Below are 18,563 nucleotides of genomic sequence, written 5' to 3' on the forward strand. Positions count from 1 at the left end.
ATGCTAGGGTTGGGGTAGCTATAGGTAGATGTGGGAGCCTTTAAAGGAGGCAGTCAAATGAGAAAAATCACACTATGTTGCTGTTGTCCTTTTATCTGAATACCACTTATTAACATTGTGAAGACTTAAATGTTAAGTATATGTTACTGTAGCCTCACAAAAAAGCTCTTTAACTGCATCTGAACAATAGGAAGGATAAAGATCATTTTAGAAGAAAAATCCTTCAATTTGTTCGATTTGTCAGATTAAGCTAAATAATTGCGCGGTTTTATAATGTCAGTGTTTGTGAACAGAGCCTGATATTCAGCCCTCGTCACAGGTTGAAGGAGAATCTCTATCCAATGAAAATAACCTCAACGGTATGTAAACCAATCAGATGCCTTTACGTAAGTGCGCCGATCCAGCCCATTGTCCAATCAACGCTGTTTGTAAATGCGGGCCTGAATCCCTCTTCAACCTTCTGCTTTCTGGAGGGGCACCTTCAACCAGGTCCGCGGTGCACTGGCAGCGGCTGTCTTAGTTGTAAAGAATAACTGGAAATAAGACTTTTAGACAGACACAATGTCGTTCCTCACTGTCACCAGGCTAGCGCCCAAACTACTTAATTCAAAGGTAAGAGAAACAGAATGAGCCTCGATGCCGCTTTCTTGGTTAAATCTGTGGACGTTTCCTTTAAGCTAACGTCGGGTTTGGTAGCTAACAGGCTAGCTTAGCCCTGTCAACCACATTGTGAAATGCAATTGGCCGAGTTTTTTGCAATTTGCTTAAACACTGACAAGAACTTTAATCATAGTAATGTATGGACCCTGTTTTTCGTAGATATTATTCAGAGACAGAAGCCGTGTTCCGTTTGACAGCTCGTGTCTTGTTAGCTAACGATAGCGCATGAATCATTGCACTCATGTTGGCCTTGTAGTGTCATAACTGTGGTATGTTTGTCCAACCAGCACAGAGCAGACTCTTAACTTTACGCTACGAGTTTCTACTATTTGTAGTATAGCGTAATAACATTAAATTGTACTTTCTTTTAAATTCACTTTAAACTCTGTGTTTATTCACCATCGCAGTTGATCTTCATATTAAGATTTTAACCAGCCATATAATGCTTATATGTTTAAAATACAGCTGAATAGCCGGTATAAATCATTTTTCATAAATCAATTTTTATGTAATCAGGTTAGGTCCACTGAAAAGACCTCTCTTAAAATAAGAGCTATGAAGAGGCAGTCAGCAGACAATTACAGCGGAAAAAAGCTGCAAAAATCATATAATAAAACTTTATGATATCTAAAGGTAGAGATCATACTACTTACAAGGTAGAAGGGTGCATACCTTTGGAACATCTGGGGTTAAGAGGTGAAGTATTTATTATGTTGTGTGGTTAATAATATAATAGTTATGGGATGGTTTGAAAGCTTTACAAATGAATACCATAATATAGCTTTTAATTCTTGACAGGAAGGAAGTCCATTCAACCTTTTCAAAAAGAGCAGTGATGAGTATAAAATGTTGTATATTAGACGTGGTTTAACTGCAGAAGTATTTATAGGTACACCCCACAATCTTGAAGATGTCCATGGTCAAGGACAGGCATGAAGGTTGACTACAGTGGAGGAAGTCAGGGTTCTTTAATTATAAACAGTTTTATTTTCCCTTAAGTGAAAGTGTTTTGTAAGGGCATATAGCCATTTTTATTTTCTGCCTTTAAAACTAGGATTTGGCTGCTTGGAAAATGTTAAAGGTAGATGAAGCATAGTCATACTCTGAGCTAGGACAATTAGGTATTCATTAAAATAATTACATTGACAACTAGAGATCCCCTGTGGTGTTCTGTTTCTAATGGTAAAATTGCATGATTGATGATATAATCCCATCAGCAGCAGTCTGGGTTTTGTCTGTGAGGTTGGATATTAACCAGTTAAATGTGGCTTTATCTTGACATGGAGACAGAAGTAAGATTTATGGTTTATGAAATGGGCAGGGCACATTTTGTATCTTATGTTTTTATAAATATCCAACATTAGGGTAAAATCCAGTTGCATTTGGAAGAGCATATTGCTGTAATGTCCATTGAAAAAATGTGATTATTTGAACAGATAAATGACTTTGTTTTAATTAAATCATTTAAAATATGCTTTGGCCAGCCTGTCAATCTTAAAGTACCCTTCCAGTGACCTTAGTCTACTGCTTTACTCCAGTGACCTCTCAGTATGAACTACTTGGTTGCCATATCAAGTAAAGTCTCCTACTACTGAAATAATAGAGATAATTTTTCAGTCATGGCAACTAAGTACTGTCTCTCTTTCTTTGAAATCTCTATCATATGTGGGGACCTCACCTATGTCACAGTTGCCTTTCTCTCTTATCATTTGTAATCTTTGCTCTGGAGATTTATTAGTAAGCTGTAGTTGCATAAGAACGTATGTGTCTGAACTATGAAAGTCATGTGATTTTTAGTAACACAATGAAGTCTTATAAAGGAGAGTCTCATGATTTATTTTTTTCTTGTTTCAGATCATTTCATCTTTTGAAAAAGGGGATTGTTTTAAGTACCTCTAGATTTAAATGTCATTAAAATGTGTATTCCTTATACCAAGATGTCTGTTTTGATTTGTTTGTCCATAGAGAGGGTGGCTTTGTTGCTAATCACTCAAGTATCATGTGTTTCTTCTAAACACAGCCTCCGGAGGGGTTGCCTTTTTGTGTGGAGTAATTGCCATAGTTGCTCTTTAACCCTGGCTGATGGACAGTTGGGAGTGAGTGAGTTTAACTGGTGCTCTATATTTAAGACACTGAGCTGTTACATAATCTCCCTGATGCTCAGCTGGGTAAACTGTGTGTGTAGTGACGCACCCTACTTTTTTGTTTCGCTGAGCCTTGATGGTCCTGATTATTCAAAACGGTTGTGGTTATAAGGAGTAACTGTCTCCTGCCCATTGATAATCTACTGATATGTTTAAATGAACACACAGGAGTTGTATTTCACTAGTGAGCAAGACAGCCAGCTGAACTTCTCAATACTATCAATGAGTTTCCATTAAGAGTACTTTCATAAAAACTTTTTTTTTTTAATTCATGCCTTGACATGAAAGGAAGGAGGCATCTTTTCCTAGTTTGTGAGTAATTAGGTTGCTTCACTCTGGATTTGCCCCTTGGATACATGTAATGGCTGGTTTACATTTTACCAACAGTTAGATCTGAAAGAATAAGACTAGATGTACTTTTCCTGGCTTTACAGGACCAGTCTGATTGTTTTACACCAGCATTAACATTGTTAAAAAAAAACAAAAAAAAAAAAAACCTAGAAATGACACATGAGCGTGAATAATTTGTTTATATTATAATGAGATTGTGGTGTGAGGTTTTTAGAAAAAGTGCACACTGTGCTGTTTGAAAGAGGTGGGGTAATATTTGTGTGACTTGGAACATCTCCACAGTATTGGCAGATAACACAAAGCCCCAGTTTGTGATCCGATTTTTTTTTTCTTTGGCCAGGTTGTCAGACTTTGAATGCACCTGAAACTGCACCTGAAGGTCTCAGGTGCAGAATGTCCTGAAATGGCTGTCACTAGTGGCCTTTGTTGCAGGCCATGTACTGTGAGCTACCCAGTTATAAGTGTTGTTTTTTTAACTCTAAATTTTGGGCAAGTTTGAGTGGCCGTTATAAAACGATGAGGATGAAAATGGAGAAAGTACTCTGAATAACTGCTTAGTTTAGTGAAAGCTATGTGTTATGCTACAAGGTACACTTTAATAGGTAAAATGCTAGAAAGAACCTGTAATTACATGTATTAGGCATGCACCAGTACAGCAAACAAACATTGTTACTGAAAATATGGTGCTCTACACTGTTATCGTCATATTAAAAAAATAAGATGGCATTTACCAACATCAGCAGCCGATATGTATTTGGTACCATGTAATGGTTAGTGTTCAGAAATTGTTTGATGAAGAGCAGAAATGGAAATGGGCTTGTGCTTGTAACAATCAGTGTAATATTGGTGTAGCACCAGTCTTGCACAAGGATACATTAACATTTGGAGGAGCCTCTAACCGAACCACTGACCTTCCAATTAGTAGCTCTACCTCCTGAGTGACAGCCGTGCTAGTGCTGTGGACAAAACAAGCATACAGTATTATATAAATATAATACTGTTTGCTTGTAGTGTAATGTTTTTTTTCTGGACCACAATAAGAACAGTTGTTACTGTGGGAAAAAGAAAAAAATTATTATAGAAAATGTTTTTTTTTTCCTGTGTAAAAGTTTCTGTACACTTGGTAAGAACACGGTGATTCGTTTAACATGTATATTGCTTACTACAGAGAAAGAGTTGGAGCCATTTCACTCACAGACTGATTGCAGTATTATCCTTAGAAATATTTTGTAGCTTTTAAGGTCCTCCAAGGTTGTTTCATTTTAAATACAAGCAGTAGGTAGTCTAGAAATTCTGTTATTACTATAATGTTGTTTTGTTGTACTAACAATCCAAATTGTATTTCCTAATATGTTCTGCAGAATGCCTCTTTCCTATTTGTGGCTGCCAGAAATGCCAGCGCATCAACAACAGTAAGTACATTTAATTTACTCCACTGTTTTCTGCTTGTTTTATATAGCTGTTCTGTAGTTTTACTGTTTGTGTTAACAACCTTTGGAAGAGACACTGGTTCTTACTCTGTGGTCTCTGTGAAGATATTGACATTTGTGGAGCAACAAATCATTTTTTTTTCCTGAAATGTTTGCATAAAGTTTGTTTAACCACGGGTCACAAGGGAATGTAGTCTATTTTAAGGCTGAATGTTTATTCAAGGGCATTAAAGAGTAAACATCATCTTTTACAGAATCTGAAGGATGTCCTCTCAGACCTCATTCCTAAAGAACAGACCAGGATCAAGAACTTCAAACAACAGTATGGGAAAACCAACATAGGGCAGATTACTGTAGACATGGTAAGTGGCGGAGATTTTTGCACACGTTTAGTGAGCTGAATAAAATAAGACCCTCACACAAGCGAGTCACTGAGCTGGATTCCTCAGATCGATTATATTAATTCAGGGAGGAGCATTTGGGCTTTACCTTGATGCAGATTAGCTGTGGCATGTTAGCTGCACATAATCCATGTAGGCCTGCCTGGTCTTGTTTACTGTGCCAGGTATCACTGTTCGGTCATCTCCCTCAAAGGTCACAAATTGTGCTGCTTCCTGCCAACAGGGATATTTGAGCTGACTCACTCAAACCTCCACTGTAAACTGGCACTTGCACTTTCTCTCACACACACACACACACACACACACACACACACACACACACACACACACACACACACACACACACACACACACACCACTGCAACAAATCTATCCTCTTCCATCTATCAAACACTGCATCTAACTTGTTGCATTGTAGATTTAAGTTGAGCTTCATGTGTCACGGCAATAATGCATTCAGTGTCTATTAACTTATTATCCTGTGTGCAGAATTACAAACCTGAATAGTATTTAGGATGTTTCTTCCTGCCTTTATAAAGACATTTGGTGGACACTGATAGCAAAATCAAAGAGGTGAGCTTCTGAAATGGTCTACTGATAAAAATAATCAGTAGATAAAAGGTTTTAAAGTCCAGTATAGCGTAACTTGGTTACTACAAACACACACGGAGATATATATATATATATATATATATATATATATATATATATATATATATATATAAATTATTGACAAGACAATTTTCTGAATGTCATTCCATGTTTTTGTTTGTTTTCATCCATAGGTCTATGGGGGTATGAGGGGAATGAAGGGTCTGGTGTATGAAACCTCTGTGTTGGATCCTGAGGAGGTCAGTATCAGAGCCACAGAGAATACACTGATATATTATTGCAGATCTATTAGTGCCTGCGTTTGTTGGTACATTTGTATTTAAAAAAAAAAAAAGGGGGGGGGGGGGGGGTTTGCAAGACAGAGGTGCCACACTAGGTTTGGGGTTGTTTAGAAACAGAACGACTTGTGATCAAGTCAGTACTGCAAAGTAGGGCAGGTCAATATGGCCAAAAATATTTAGCACGTTATATATTTGAAAATTTGCGATAACTATATAACTGACGTTATAATTGATGCAAGACAAAATATTTTACAACTCCACAACTCAAACCCCCCCATAACTTTACTTTCACTTAAAAAAGCAGCTGTTTTTTATGTGCATTAAATCCATGTAAAAATTTAACAGTGCAAACGCAAATTCCTTGCTGACAGTTTAACCAAAAGGCATTTCCAGTGGAAATGGGCCAACGTATCCTCAGCATAACCATGCATAATATCCACAAAAGTTAAGAGGTGCTTTGCAACATGAAACTGCAGTGTGCCAAATAAATAAGTCAGATACGTACTTTTCAGACCATAAGGTGCACGGGATTGATTATAAGGCAGATTAAGCGAAACAAAACAGTCAGATAGCCTTGAGTTTAAAATCCGCTTCATACACATAAGTGCCACACACACAATACGGTAAAATTATGTTGAAGCACTGTACGTATTACTCCACGAGGCTCCTGACTACGGTACTCTTAATGTTCCGACAATCCATCAAGCGGTGCGGCTTTTTAGTACGACTGGTAAGCTACAACATTTTTTTTGACAGATTTCTGAGCGCTGTGTACCGCATAAAATTGGTTTGAGGTCAGTACGCACAACCAGAATTCATACGAAAGGCACACCGGATTATAAGGTGCATTATCGATTTTTGAGAAAATTAAAGGCTTTTAAGAGCACCGTATAGTCTGAAAAATACAGTAATAAGGACGGCCCGCTTACATGTTCTACAAAACATTTTGCTTTGGTGGCTATCTGACGGACAAAAATCAAATCAGTTCCACATCACTGAAGTTGAACCATTTTTACAAACCAATTCTGGTTCATCTGTTTCATTCAACGATCTGCTTTAGCCCTTCTCATTCTGTCGCCGCCACGCTTTTTCTGCCATGTGTGTATGAAAACAAAGGCACTGCGCATGCGCGTTTTACCCATATTCTGTCGCGATATTTAATTTTCTTATCATTGCCCAACAATATACCATGAACGGTATATTGTTGGGTTTTTTTAGTGTTTTTTTTTTTTTTTTTTTTTTTTTTAATTTTCCTTCTAAAATGAATTTACTTGGCACACTGTCATGCACATCAATTCAGGTTGTTCAGTGATTGACTTCCCTCACATGCTTCAGATACTGTTAACAAACTGACCATGATTGACAAACACACGGTACACCTATCAATGTCCACAAAGAAGAAAAACAAAACAAAGACAAGCATACTTCCTCTTGCTCTCCTTAAAGATTATTGACTCTCTTGTTGAAAATTGCTGATAACTGCATAGCTTGAAATTCAGGTTAATCTATATTAGAGATTAATGGTTGCTCTCTGCTCACGTTCAACATCGATGACAAAAGCGCAGAGTGCATAGTGTAAGTTCTCATAGCAGTGACCACTTGCTCTGTGCGGAGAGTTCTTGGAAGTAATGTAGAAAAGGCAGCAGCCAGAAAGCTGCACTGGCATGACATGATATCTTAAATTTAAATCAGATAAAGTTTTTGAACAAACATGTTATCAGTCAGACTCTAAACACAAAAAGCACAAGGTATTATTATGGTAAGCTTTTTTTCTGTTATTTTACTCTTAACTGCATACGCATTAGCATTCCCTGTAGGCACTTGACTTGATTGCTTTCTGGCCAAAGCTGTGGCACTCTGAGGCATTGAATCATCAATATTCATTGGTAGAGATGCAGCTTATATTAGCAGCTTGCCAGCACTCAATTGATTGTGCATTTGATGATAACAGGAATATGTAGCTAATTATCACAAATAACATTTACTTCAACATCTTCTCTCCCCTCTCGTCTCTACTTTGATAATCAGGGCATCCGCTTCAGGGGCTACAGTATTCCAGAGTGTCAGAAGCTGCTGCCTAAAGCTCCAGGAGGTGAGGAGCCACTGCCCGAGGGTCTTTTCTGGCTGCTGGTCACAGGACAGGTCCCAACCGAGGAGCAAGTGAGTCGATGCAAGAAGTTATTGTCGTAAAATGTTGTTGCCTACTGGAGTTTCAGTGAGCAGGTATCTGTCATGGTATGTCAGACTCTGTCAAATCTCTTCAGAATGCTTCATCAAAACTGAATATTTTTGCAGTGCAGTAAATAAGGTGACTTTTGCACCTGGATCAGTTAAGGTACCAAATACGTGAGTCATGACATTTTCTTTTGCATCATGGAAACGTGAATAACAAGATGCTTGGTGTGTGTTCAGTTCAAGTGTATTTATGTAATGACAGATACAAATGTACAAAGGCTCAAGGCACATTAAATTTTAACCTTGGTTCTTCTCAAAGTGCAAACTGCCGTCCTTGTTAAAAAAATAAAATAAATTCCATGGCCTTGTCAAGGAAAAAATTTATATAGTAATCTTTAACTCAGAAATGTCTTAATTTCAGTCGTTTCTAGTTATCATCTACATTTAATTTTTCTTTACGTTCACAATAAAAGAAATGGTAGCTTAACAGTAGTTTAAAAGCTAACTCAGTGAAAAAGTGATAAATACACACAAACAACCAACTGAAGTGATATATTACACTAAATGTCTTGACGTGAGCATTTCTCTTGTGCAGCCTTTATATATTAAAATATAGGTTAAAATATATTTGCACTGAGTCACCAAAATTTTAAGAATCACTTAAGGCAAAAAAAAAAAAAAACCCACCCTTGAGCAAGAACCTGTTTGCAGTGGGGAGTAAAAAAACAGGCTCTGTGTGTGTGGCAGTCTGCCTTGATTGGTTGGGTTGAGGAAAGCGAAGATGAGCATTTTACAAACCAAATGACACAACAATAATAACCTCTGGGCAGGTTGGTAGGGCCAGTCACTGTTGATGAAATGCATGCAGTTTTAAACTCAAAGATTTGCAATTTTTGCAGAAAAGGTACAGGGACAGAGAGGACAGAACAAAATGCACAAACTACAAGAAAGAAAATGGAAGCAAATGACATACAATACTATAATAAATAAATGCCTGCAGAGTGAAATACAGAACAGCACAAGACAGGTGCTCTGTGAATTTAGAGGCCTCAGCAACATAGGCCCATGTAGCAGCAAGAGTCAGAATCAACTAAGCCAGCTCTAATTGTGTCCATCAATCCATCCATCAATTCGCTTCCGCTTTTCCTTTTCAAGTTTGCGGGGGGCGCTGGAGCCTATCCCAGCTGTCATAGGGCGAGAGGTGGGGTACACTCTGGACAAGTCGCCAGTCTGTCGCAGGGCTAACACACAGAGACAGACAACCATTCGCGCTCACATTCACTCCCGCATTCACACCTATAGGCAATTTGGATTAATCAATTAACCTATCCCCCTAATTGTAATCATCAGTATTTAGGTTTTTTGTACAGCGTCTGCCGCTGAAATATAAAAGCTACTTATGTTAATTTAAAAGCTCTGAGAAGCACAAGTAAGGCTGAGTGAAGTTTTCTATATGGAGCTGTGAGATTTTTAGAAAGTAGATACAAGAATAAGCTTGATTTTTACAGGGAATCAATAACCAAAGTCGATATCTAAGAAAAACTGTTTCTGAAATTTGGCATGTATAAACTAGAGGTTGTATCTTGTTTTTCAGTTGTAAAAGACAATCTATAGGGATTTTATTGCTGCCAACTATCTCCTTACAGAATGATATGAGGACAACCTATGCTCCTTTCAAATGCTTGCAACTTTCAAGCACACCTCTCTATCTGTTCTTCCTGCATCTCATATCTGCTCAAATCAGCCAAGGAGGAAATGTTTATTCTCAACACACATTTGTCTCCTTATTGATCGAAGAGTTTTCTGAGATTTCTGCCTCATCTATTTATTTTGTGTCCATCTTTCTTTCCAGGTGAACTGGGTGTCCAAAGAGTGGGCAAAGAGAGCAGCACTTCCCTCTCATGTTGTCACCATGTTGGATAATTTCCCCACAAATCTGCACCCCATGTCCCAGTTCAGCGCTGCCATTACAGCTCTGAACAGTGAGAGCAGCTTTGCACGGGCCTACTCTGAGGGAGTCCACAAGTCCAAGTACTGGGAGGTGAGTTTACACCCATACCTTTTTTTTTGAAAAATATGGACTAATAGAATTTTTTTTTGCTCAAGAGACTGAATCACTTTAGACACAAGAACACTTTCAGTTTGGTTTCATGTGGACTTTTCTTGTTGTGTAATTTATCTATTTTTTATTTTTATTTTTATTTATTTTTTTAAAGTTTATCTATGAAGATTCTATGGACTTGATTGCCAAGCTCCCCTGCATTGCTGCCAAGATCTACCGTAACCTGTACCGTGAAGGCAGCAGTATCGGAGCTATCGACTCCAACCTCGACTGGTCCCACAACTTCACCAACATGCTGGGCTACAGTGATCCTCAGTTCACTGAGCTTATGAGGCTCTACCTCACTATCCACAGGTGCAACTTAAGATGCCTTTTTACATAAAACAAGTTGGATTTAATCTTATTTTTTTTCTAGTAACACTTGAATCAAAGTCTTGCCTTTTTAATCTAAGAATTAGAGATGTTAAGTGAGATGTCGAAAAGATGAGAATGAAACTCGCAAACCTATCTGGAGTTAGACAGCATGACATTATGTCACTACTTGGTTTGATTGATTAATGATGAGGATGACTTGGTCTCTCTCTCTCTCTCTCTCTCTCTGTGTGTATGGATGGATGGATATAGTAGTAGGGCTGCACGATTAATCGTTAGAAAATCGCGATCTCGATTCATACTTATGTGCGATCTCATTTCCAAATGACAACGATTTAAAAAAAAAAAAAGAAAGAAAAAAAAGATGACGATTGTACCACATTTTGATCCATCCGGGACGTAATCTGCATGAAAACAAGCGCTCACTCTTCCTGCTCAACAAATGACAAGGGCGGAGCCTTATACCAGGTGATACAGAAGCTGTGCCGTGTGATGCTAAAATTGGCAGGGGAAAAAACAATGGAGAGCACGTCAGGGATGACGAGAAAGTGACAGGAGAAAATCCGTCCCGGTCAACCACCCAAACATCAATAACGGGAACCTTATACAGCGCTTCCCTATGCCCGTCGAACTCCCGCAGGCACAAAGAAATTACGGAGGCTATCACTTATCACCTGACCAAAGATATGGCTCCCATCAACACTGTGCAAAACGAGGGATTTAGGAAAATGATCAACATCCTAGACAAACGCTACACAGTGCCGTCCCGCAACTATTTTTCTATTGTAGCACTACCTGCTCTATACACGCAGTGTCGAGCAATGGTGGAGACGGAATTTCAAGCAGTACAACATTTTGCGGCAACCACAAAACGTGAGACATTTGTTGTTTTTATGTTTATTTATTGTTTTTATGTTCAGTCTCAACTGTTACGAAGTTGATGTGCAGTTAATAAGTGCAATAAATATTTATAATAGTTATATTGGAAAAGAAAATCGTGAGAGAATCGTGATCTCAATTCTAAGCAAAAAAAATCATGATTCTCATTTTATGCAAAATCGTGCAGCCCTATATAGTAGTGTAGTCTACAGCAGTGTTGGGTGTGATGCGTTACTAAGTAACGCGTTACTGTAATTAAATTACTTTTCCACTGAAAAAGTAGAGTAACTGATTACTGTTCATTTTTAGGTATTTTAATTACAGTTACTTACAATGTACTTGCGTTACATTGTAGAATAATTAAACTCGCTGAATATCATTATTTAATTTCAATAATTTATCTTCTAAACGTAGAAGTAAACTCTGCCGCTTTAACATCGCTGTAGTGCAGGTGCACGTCATTTCACGCCAGTTTGCTGCATAGTCGTATTCTAAAGCGGAAGATGTCGGACTCGGCTGAAGCGTGTGGCTGTTTTATGAAACGGAAATATTCCCGTCTCTTCACTTTTCTGAAACAAGCAGACAAGAACATTACAGTAATATGTAAGCTATGTCCTGGGGAGAAAAAAACTCAGCCGTTGTTAATAGCACGAGTAATCTACTGACACGAGAGCATAGACGAACACTTCTGAGTGATCCTTGTTCATCATCCATGGATAACACCGCGGCAACTCCTGCTAAGCAGGCAAAACTTGACTTTACTTCAGCAGCGCAGAAATTGTCTGAAGGTGAGCTTAAAAAATGATTGCAGGCTACATTGTGGAAGAGATGCTACTGCTGCGTACTGTAGAGTCTCCGTCTTTCAAAAAATGTATTTATTATTTAAAGAGTTTAATTTCTATTGTTTGTCCACTCAAGGTTTATATGGTTTTTAAAAAGTATTTAGTTAAATTACTTACTGAGTAATTAAGTTACTTTTCTGACACAGTAATTAGATAAGTATTTTAAATACAATATTGATTAAGTAATTAGTAATTAATTACTTTTTAAAGTAACTTACTCAACACTGCTACAACATGACAAAACAGACCATCCAACCTGAGTGTGCAATGATGTGCAAAGGCTTTAAGGTTTGAGTGCTGAGGTAATGAATCTCAGTGCTCCTGGATAAACAGAATCCACTGTTGTTAAGGCGCATGTATATAAATAAAATCGCTATTATCAGACAGACAGACAGAAGTTAGAGCAGCGAGGCTTTTTCTTGCCTCAAAAGAAATGCTGGATTTTTAAAAAAAAAAGAAAAAGAAATTTAACCAAGAAAGTAGCATCTTCAGTTATTTATGTGGAGAAATTCCTGCTTTTTGCTGTGACAGCAGTCCTCTTATCCTGAATTTGATGCAATATACAATAAAAATAGATATTGGTTTACACAGTCTGCAGTTTGTTTAGCAGTCAAACATGCCATGTAGGATATGTGCACTGAAAAAAACAGACAAACTCTAGGAGCAAATTCAATTTATGTCCCACACAGATGGTTCTGCTCAGATAAAAAGGATTGACAACTCTCCAGCCTCCCCAGTGTTACTGTTTGCCATTGTGATGAAGTGTAGCAGATGCCGGTGTAGACTTAAATGGCACACTCTAGAAACCTTACTGTTAGAATTAAAAATTTTAATGTGTTCATTACTATGTGTTTTTGTGTGTTTGTAAAATTGTAGTGATCATGAAGGAGGCAATGTCAGTGCTCACACTAGCCACCTAGTGGGGAGTGCCCTGTCTGACCCCTACCTGTCCTTCAGCGCTGCCATGAATGGTTTGGCCGGTCCTCTCCATGGCCTGGCCAATCAGGTTAGTAATGCACAGATCATCATTTTCATTCTGTTTTCACACTGAGAGATTTGATAGAAACAACTTGGAGATCCCAGGTTAATCCCCCATTCATCTTTTTATAAAGGAAGCATTTTCATTAGGAAGACTGCAGTGGATATTATGTGATAATGATTTTTATTTCAGTCAGTTTATTACAATTGTTCCAAAAACAACACTACATACAACACTTTAATTATTTGATTTTTACCAAAAAACTAAGAAATCTGAGGAGGAAAAAAACTGAAAACAAGTTTAATGTATAGTTTAATGGTTGGTTCATAATAATTTAATGCCTTTATAATCTCATAGATCTCTTCTGTAGCATATAGATGGGTTAGAGTTTATTTCGCCATACCTTCTTACTAATATTAAAGATGACCGAGTTCTGCTAATCAGCTTTACTTTCACAGGCCTGGTATTCTGAATACTAGCTTACTGTCACATTATCACAACACTTGATTAAAACAGATCATTAAATTATTAGACACTTCTGTGTTTTTAATCACACATCAAAATATCCACTGTGGTAGAAGCCTTTTTTGAAACAACTTTGTCACCTTTGTGCCAACATGGCAACATAATCATTGAGGACTTGGCTGTTTTTTGGTCAGTGCAGTAGACGAACACTAAAGGTGAAAATGACAAAGAACCAAGAGTTCAGAGTCAAACTTCTGTGGTGCTCAATTATAAATATTATTTTAGAGTTCAATAACGTTCACAAAGCACTGCTTGTTTACCAGCGCCCGAGGGAAGGTCTCCCCTCCTTTTATTAGCTAGCAATTTGTCAAAGCTGCTTCTACCTCCTCCAATAAATTTTGGCATCTGTTTAATTACTATCCATCCATTTTCTTAAGTGCTTATCCAATTATAGTGTCAGGGGGGCTGGAGCCTATCCCTGCTTCATTTATTTATTAGCTACTTAACTAGTTAAATACAGTCATATGATATGACCAACTATTATGAGCAGTTGTACAGTAACCTATGATTTTTAGATTAAAATGTTTATAATGATTTTTTTTCTTTCAGTTTGCGCTTTGCTCACATATTTGACATATTGACACTTAAAATGAGTTTTGGTTTGATTTCAAACACAGTGCCAACAAAAATACAGCAGAAAATTCACTTAGCTTATGAATGTGTGTTTCGTTTTGTCTTGTTTTGTGGGTTTTTGCTGCACCTACAGGAGGTACTGGTGTGGCTGACTGCTCTGCAGAAGGAGTTGGGAGGAGAGGTGTCTGATGAGAGGATGAGGGATTATATCTGGAACACACTCAAGTCTGGAAGGGTAAATAAGCACCACATCCGCAAACAAACAACTCTAGTTATTATTATGACTTCATTTTCCACTCTCACTCATTTTCAAAATAACACTTCTGGGGATATCAGGGGTCCAGTTGTTTCTACCAGAAGTTACAGCTAGATTTAGGAACCTTTGGAGGAGCTCAAACCAGATTCTTTATTAAAAGAAAAAATTAACACTTTAAAAAGTCCCTTGTGGGCTTTTGTTGTTTTCTAAAAGAGTAGAAACTTTGGGCATGAGGCTTTCTGCATTGAACATTTCTAATTGGTTCTAATCTCCCTAAAAGTGTGTGAAATCTGTTAGGACCCCATTGTCAAAGCAGTAACTCGAAAGCAACATCAACACAAGTTGCTTATTGTTGTTGCAGTGTTGTCACTTTATATGGTATCATTGTTTTTTGTATAGTCTTCCTTCACCTACAGGACTAAGAGGAGTAGTTGATTTAATGTTGGCACAAAGAAAGTTGTGTAATTACAGCAGTTTTATTTGTTTCCAAAACCAAGAAATTGCTATTATTACAATTTTTATAATTTACTATATTTTACACCTGATTTACTCTGACCTTCATCTAAACCTTCATATTCTAGTTTGATTTACCGATTAACTAAATTCTCTTTTTGTCTTTCATAATAGGTTAAAATTGTTAATGTATACCATAAAGAATTTGTAAAATAATAGTATTTTAGCACAGATAGAACGGTGTTGATGTCACCTAACAGCAAGTGGTTTTACATGTAAGTTCTACACCTGGTTGGTTTCTTCTGGTTTTGTTCCCCAAAACATGCATGCTAGGGTAATTAGTGATTGTAAATTGACCTTATGGGTGTGTTTAAGTTCTTAATGCGTTTCTGAAGGTCTCGTGAGTACTTAGTTGTCAGAGAGACTAGAAGAGTGCACTGTCAGGTTAAAAATGTTGGTTTCTTGGCTGTAGGTGGTTCCAGGTTATGGCCATGCTGTCCTAAGGAAGACTGATCCACGTTATACCTGCCAGCGTGAGTTTGCCCTGAAGCATCTGCCCAGTGACCCCATGTTCAAGATGGTTGCCCAGCTTTACAAGATTGTACCCAATGTGCTCCTGGAGCAGGGTAAGGCCAAGAACCCCTGGCCCAATGTAGATGCTCACAGTGGAGTGCTGCTGCAGGTAAGACCTGGGATTATAATCATGCATTTGTTATCTAACTGAAATAATCACAGATGCTGAAGTAACTGACTGCTTTCCTGTTTGTGTGTATGTTCAGTACTATCAAATGACTGAAATGAACTACTACACTGTGCTCTTCGGTGTGTCCCGTGCTCTCGGCGTGCTGGCCCAGCTGGTGTGGAGTAGAGCCCTGGGCTTCCCCCTGGAGCGCCCGAAGTCCATGAGCACAGATGGACTGATGTCTTTGGTTGGAGCAAAGTCAGGCTGAAGCACCAACCTGGAAGTAGCTGTGGGTTAGTGTTAAGGGTGGGAGGAGGTGGAAACATCAAAAAGCAGACATAAGTTGACCCCTTGTCATTTCCAACCCCAGGGATTTAGAGGATTCAAAGAGACAGTATGCGTTTAATGCCATTTCACAAAAAAAGGGCCTTTTTAAATTGTCATAGCATTAGTCTTCAAGTGTGTTTAGTTAATCACTGACAGGCTTTCCAATCATGTCTCTCTATCTAAAACATGAGCAGAACAAACTTTATATATATGGCCACGGTAGGCTCAAACTACCTACCACTTTTAGGTCTGCTAGCATTGCTAAGATTTCCCCTGAGCGGTGCTTCTCATTGGACACTGGGTCTAAACTAAGAATAGGTAGTGGCATTCAAAGGGAATTGTGCACTTCCTTTGTATTTAAGCTTCTACGTTTAAAAATCTGACTAAATCTTTTTGGCCAATACAGTGATGTGTTGTAGAGGATACTTCCAAGCAAAATACAGTTTTGTCACACAGCTCTAATTTTAGTTTTTCGTCTATGCAAAGTTGTCATCCCACCCAGTTGATCGATGCGCTTCACTCCCACTTATGAACACTCCAGTGTAACGGGAAAAAAAAGGTCCTCACTAGTAAAAATCCTAGAAAGCCGTTTAAGAAAAAATATTTGTTTAAAGACACTGCCCCTTTAAATCTCTGGTCTCCCCTTTTTTTTTTCTCTAACTTGTAGTTTTTTCTTTTTTCTAGATGACCTGTAATACCTCTATGATCAAAATAACAGTCTTTATTAAAATTTGTTTCCTTGGTCTTATTTTCCTCAAAATAATTTCCTATTTTTTTTTTAAATGGGTTTCTTATATTACGAATCGCTGAGAATCAGGACTAATGTAGGTAACTGATACAGATTTGAGCAAAGGGTGTTGTAACTGGCAACCTATAGGGAATCCTTAAGAGCAAGCTTGAATAAAAACAGGATGGGAGGGGGGGGCTTTGTAGAGTTTTGTTTTTAAGTCTTCTTTTATTTGACTGTATGTTCATGTCTTTATCCCAGCAGCAGAGCACTTCAAATGACAATTGTAAAGTTATGATGTATTTGATTGGATTTCCTAAATTGTAACAGTAGAAAATCTCCCCCTTTTTTTTCTTTTTCTTTTGGTGTTAAATGATGTATGAAAATATATTTGGGTTTGAATTTTGTTGTGGTTTTATTTATACTCTGTGTACATAGGTATATATATGTATAGCATTAATGTATGAGCTGTAAGCATTCACTTGCTGCTTATAACCACAATGAGCACCACAGTTTACCAGCAGTGTAGTCGTGCCCCCTATATGTCCAGTTTCGCTGGTCACTGTGAATTTCTGACAATGAACAAAAAAAAAACAACTGCAGCTATCTTCTGTATATAGAGTTTATTCCCAAGCTCTGTTTCCTCAGCTGGTGCTGTATTTCACTTGAATGTGTCAAGCTTGCTCTTAAGTTCTGGGTTTCTCAACACTCCATTTTTGTCTAGTTAGAGTTCTTGCGTATTTCCTCCTAAGAATACTCTTTAACGTGTTCGCTCCGATACTTGATTCTCTCTGCTCTGCTCTTCTGGCTTTTTCGGGCACGTGTTTTGTGTTTTATTGTAGCGTTCTTCCATTTGGCAGGTTGTTCAACAGATGTGGTTATTTTGATCGTAGAGGAGCTTAAGGGTTGTAACTGGGGGGAATCATTAGAGAAACACTTGGGGGCGGGGGGACAGGGCTGGATGGGTCAAATGGGCAAGAAAAGCTTGAAACAACTATTGGAAAACCTTAGAAAAAAATGAAAAATAAAGGTTTTTATTAACACTTGTTTGGTCTCATTTTCTTCATAAGTGCTTGAAAAAGAAATTGTGATGTAATTCCAGGTCCAGTTGCATGTAACCTTTGAAATTACCAGGATTTCTGAAGTGATTACCCAAATGCTCTATACCCTCCTTGTAATACACAAACACAGTCTCACAAAACGCTGTCTTTTAGCCATTGCTAACAGTTGTTAAGCTTTCACGATTTAAAAAGGACTGAAATAATAGTTAACAATCATTATTAATGGCTGTGGAAAACTTTTTTTTTTTTTTAACAATTAAATTTGCACTTGTTAGATACCGTATTATACACTTACTGGACACTGTTAGTTACACCCTGCTAGTACCAGGTTAGACTCTTGTTTTCATTACTGCCTTATTTCATCATGGCATTTAGCAAGATAGTGGAAATTTTTTTTGTCCATATTTACATGATAGCATCACACAGTTGCTTCTGATCTGTTGGCTGTACATCTATGATGTGAATGTCTTTGACGTTTAAACGATACTCGGTTGGTACAGTTGGAATCTAAACTGGGCTGAGGAAAATATCACTCATAAGGTTCCAGCAACAGCCTGAACAGTTGATACAAGCCAGTGTGGAAGCATGCTTTCAGGCTGTTTATACCAACAGCAATGGAAATTCATCAACCCAACATTCAGTCTACTGTTTTCCAGTTATGGTGAGCCTCAGTTTTCTATTATCTGACCGGAGTGGCACCCAGTGTGCTCTTCTGCTGCTGGATTCTATCCGATTCAAGATTCGTCAAGTGTCTGTGAAGGTTCTCAGTCA

The 18,563-nt window shown here is 37.9% G+C and overlaps 1 protein-coding gene across 1 annotated transcript; it reads left to right on the forward strand.

Moving 5' to 3' along the window:
* Positions 1 to 450: 450 nt before the first annotated feature.
* Positions 451 to 17,323, forward strand: cs (citrate synthase). Its single transcript, XM_040037988.1, has 11 exons — positions 451 to 612; positions 4,517 to 4,567; positions 4,840 to 4,947; positions 5,772 to 5,837; positions 7,908 to 8,039; positions 9,907 to 10,095; positions 10,271 to 10,470; positions 13,086 to 13,215; positions 14,420 to 14,521; positions 15,468 to 15,677; positions 15,775 to 17,323. The coding sequence occupies exons 1-11, from the start codon at positions 562 to 564 to the stop codon at positions 15,943 to 15,945; spliced, it is 1,410 nt and encodes a 469-aa protein (XP_039893922.1). The 5' UTR covers positions 451 to 561; the 3' UTR covers positions 15,946 to 17,323.
* Positions 17,324 to 18,563: the final 1,240 nt, after the last annotated feature.

Source organism: Simochromis diagramma, unplaced genomic scaffold (genome assembly GCF_900408965.1).
Source record: "Simochromis diagramma unplaced genomic scaffold, fSimDia1.1 OVJJ01000061.1, whole genome shotgun sequence".
Lineage (NCBI taxonomy): Eukaryota > Metazoa > Chordata > Actinopteri > Cichliformes > Cichlidae > Simochromis > Simochromis diagramma.

Coding starts and splice junctions, on each gene's coding strand:
- cs (XM_040037988.1), top strand. CDS start 562: ATGTCGTTCCTCACTGTCACCAGGCTAGCGCCCAAACTACTTAATTCA. Junction 613..4,516: donor CCAAACTACTTAATTCAAAG/GTAAGAGAAACA, acceptor TATGTTCTGCAG/AATGCCTCTTTCCTATTTGT. Junction 15,678..15,774: donor ACAGTGGAGTGCTGCTGCAG/GTAAGACCTGGG, acceptor GTGTATGTTCAG/TACTATCAAATGACTGAAAT.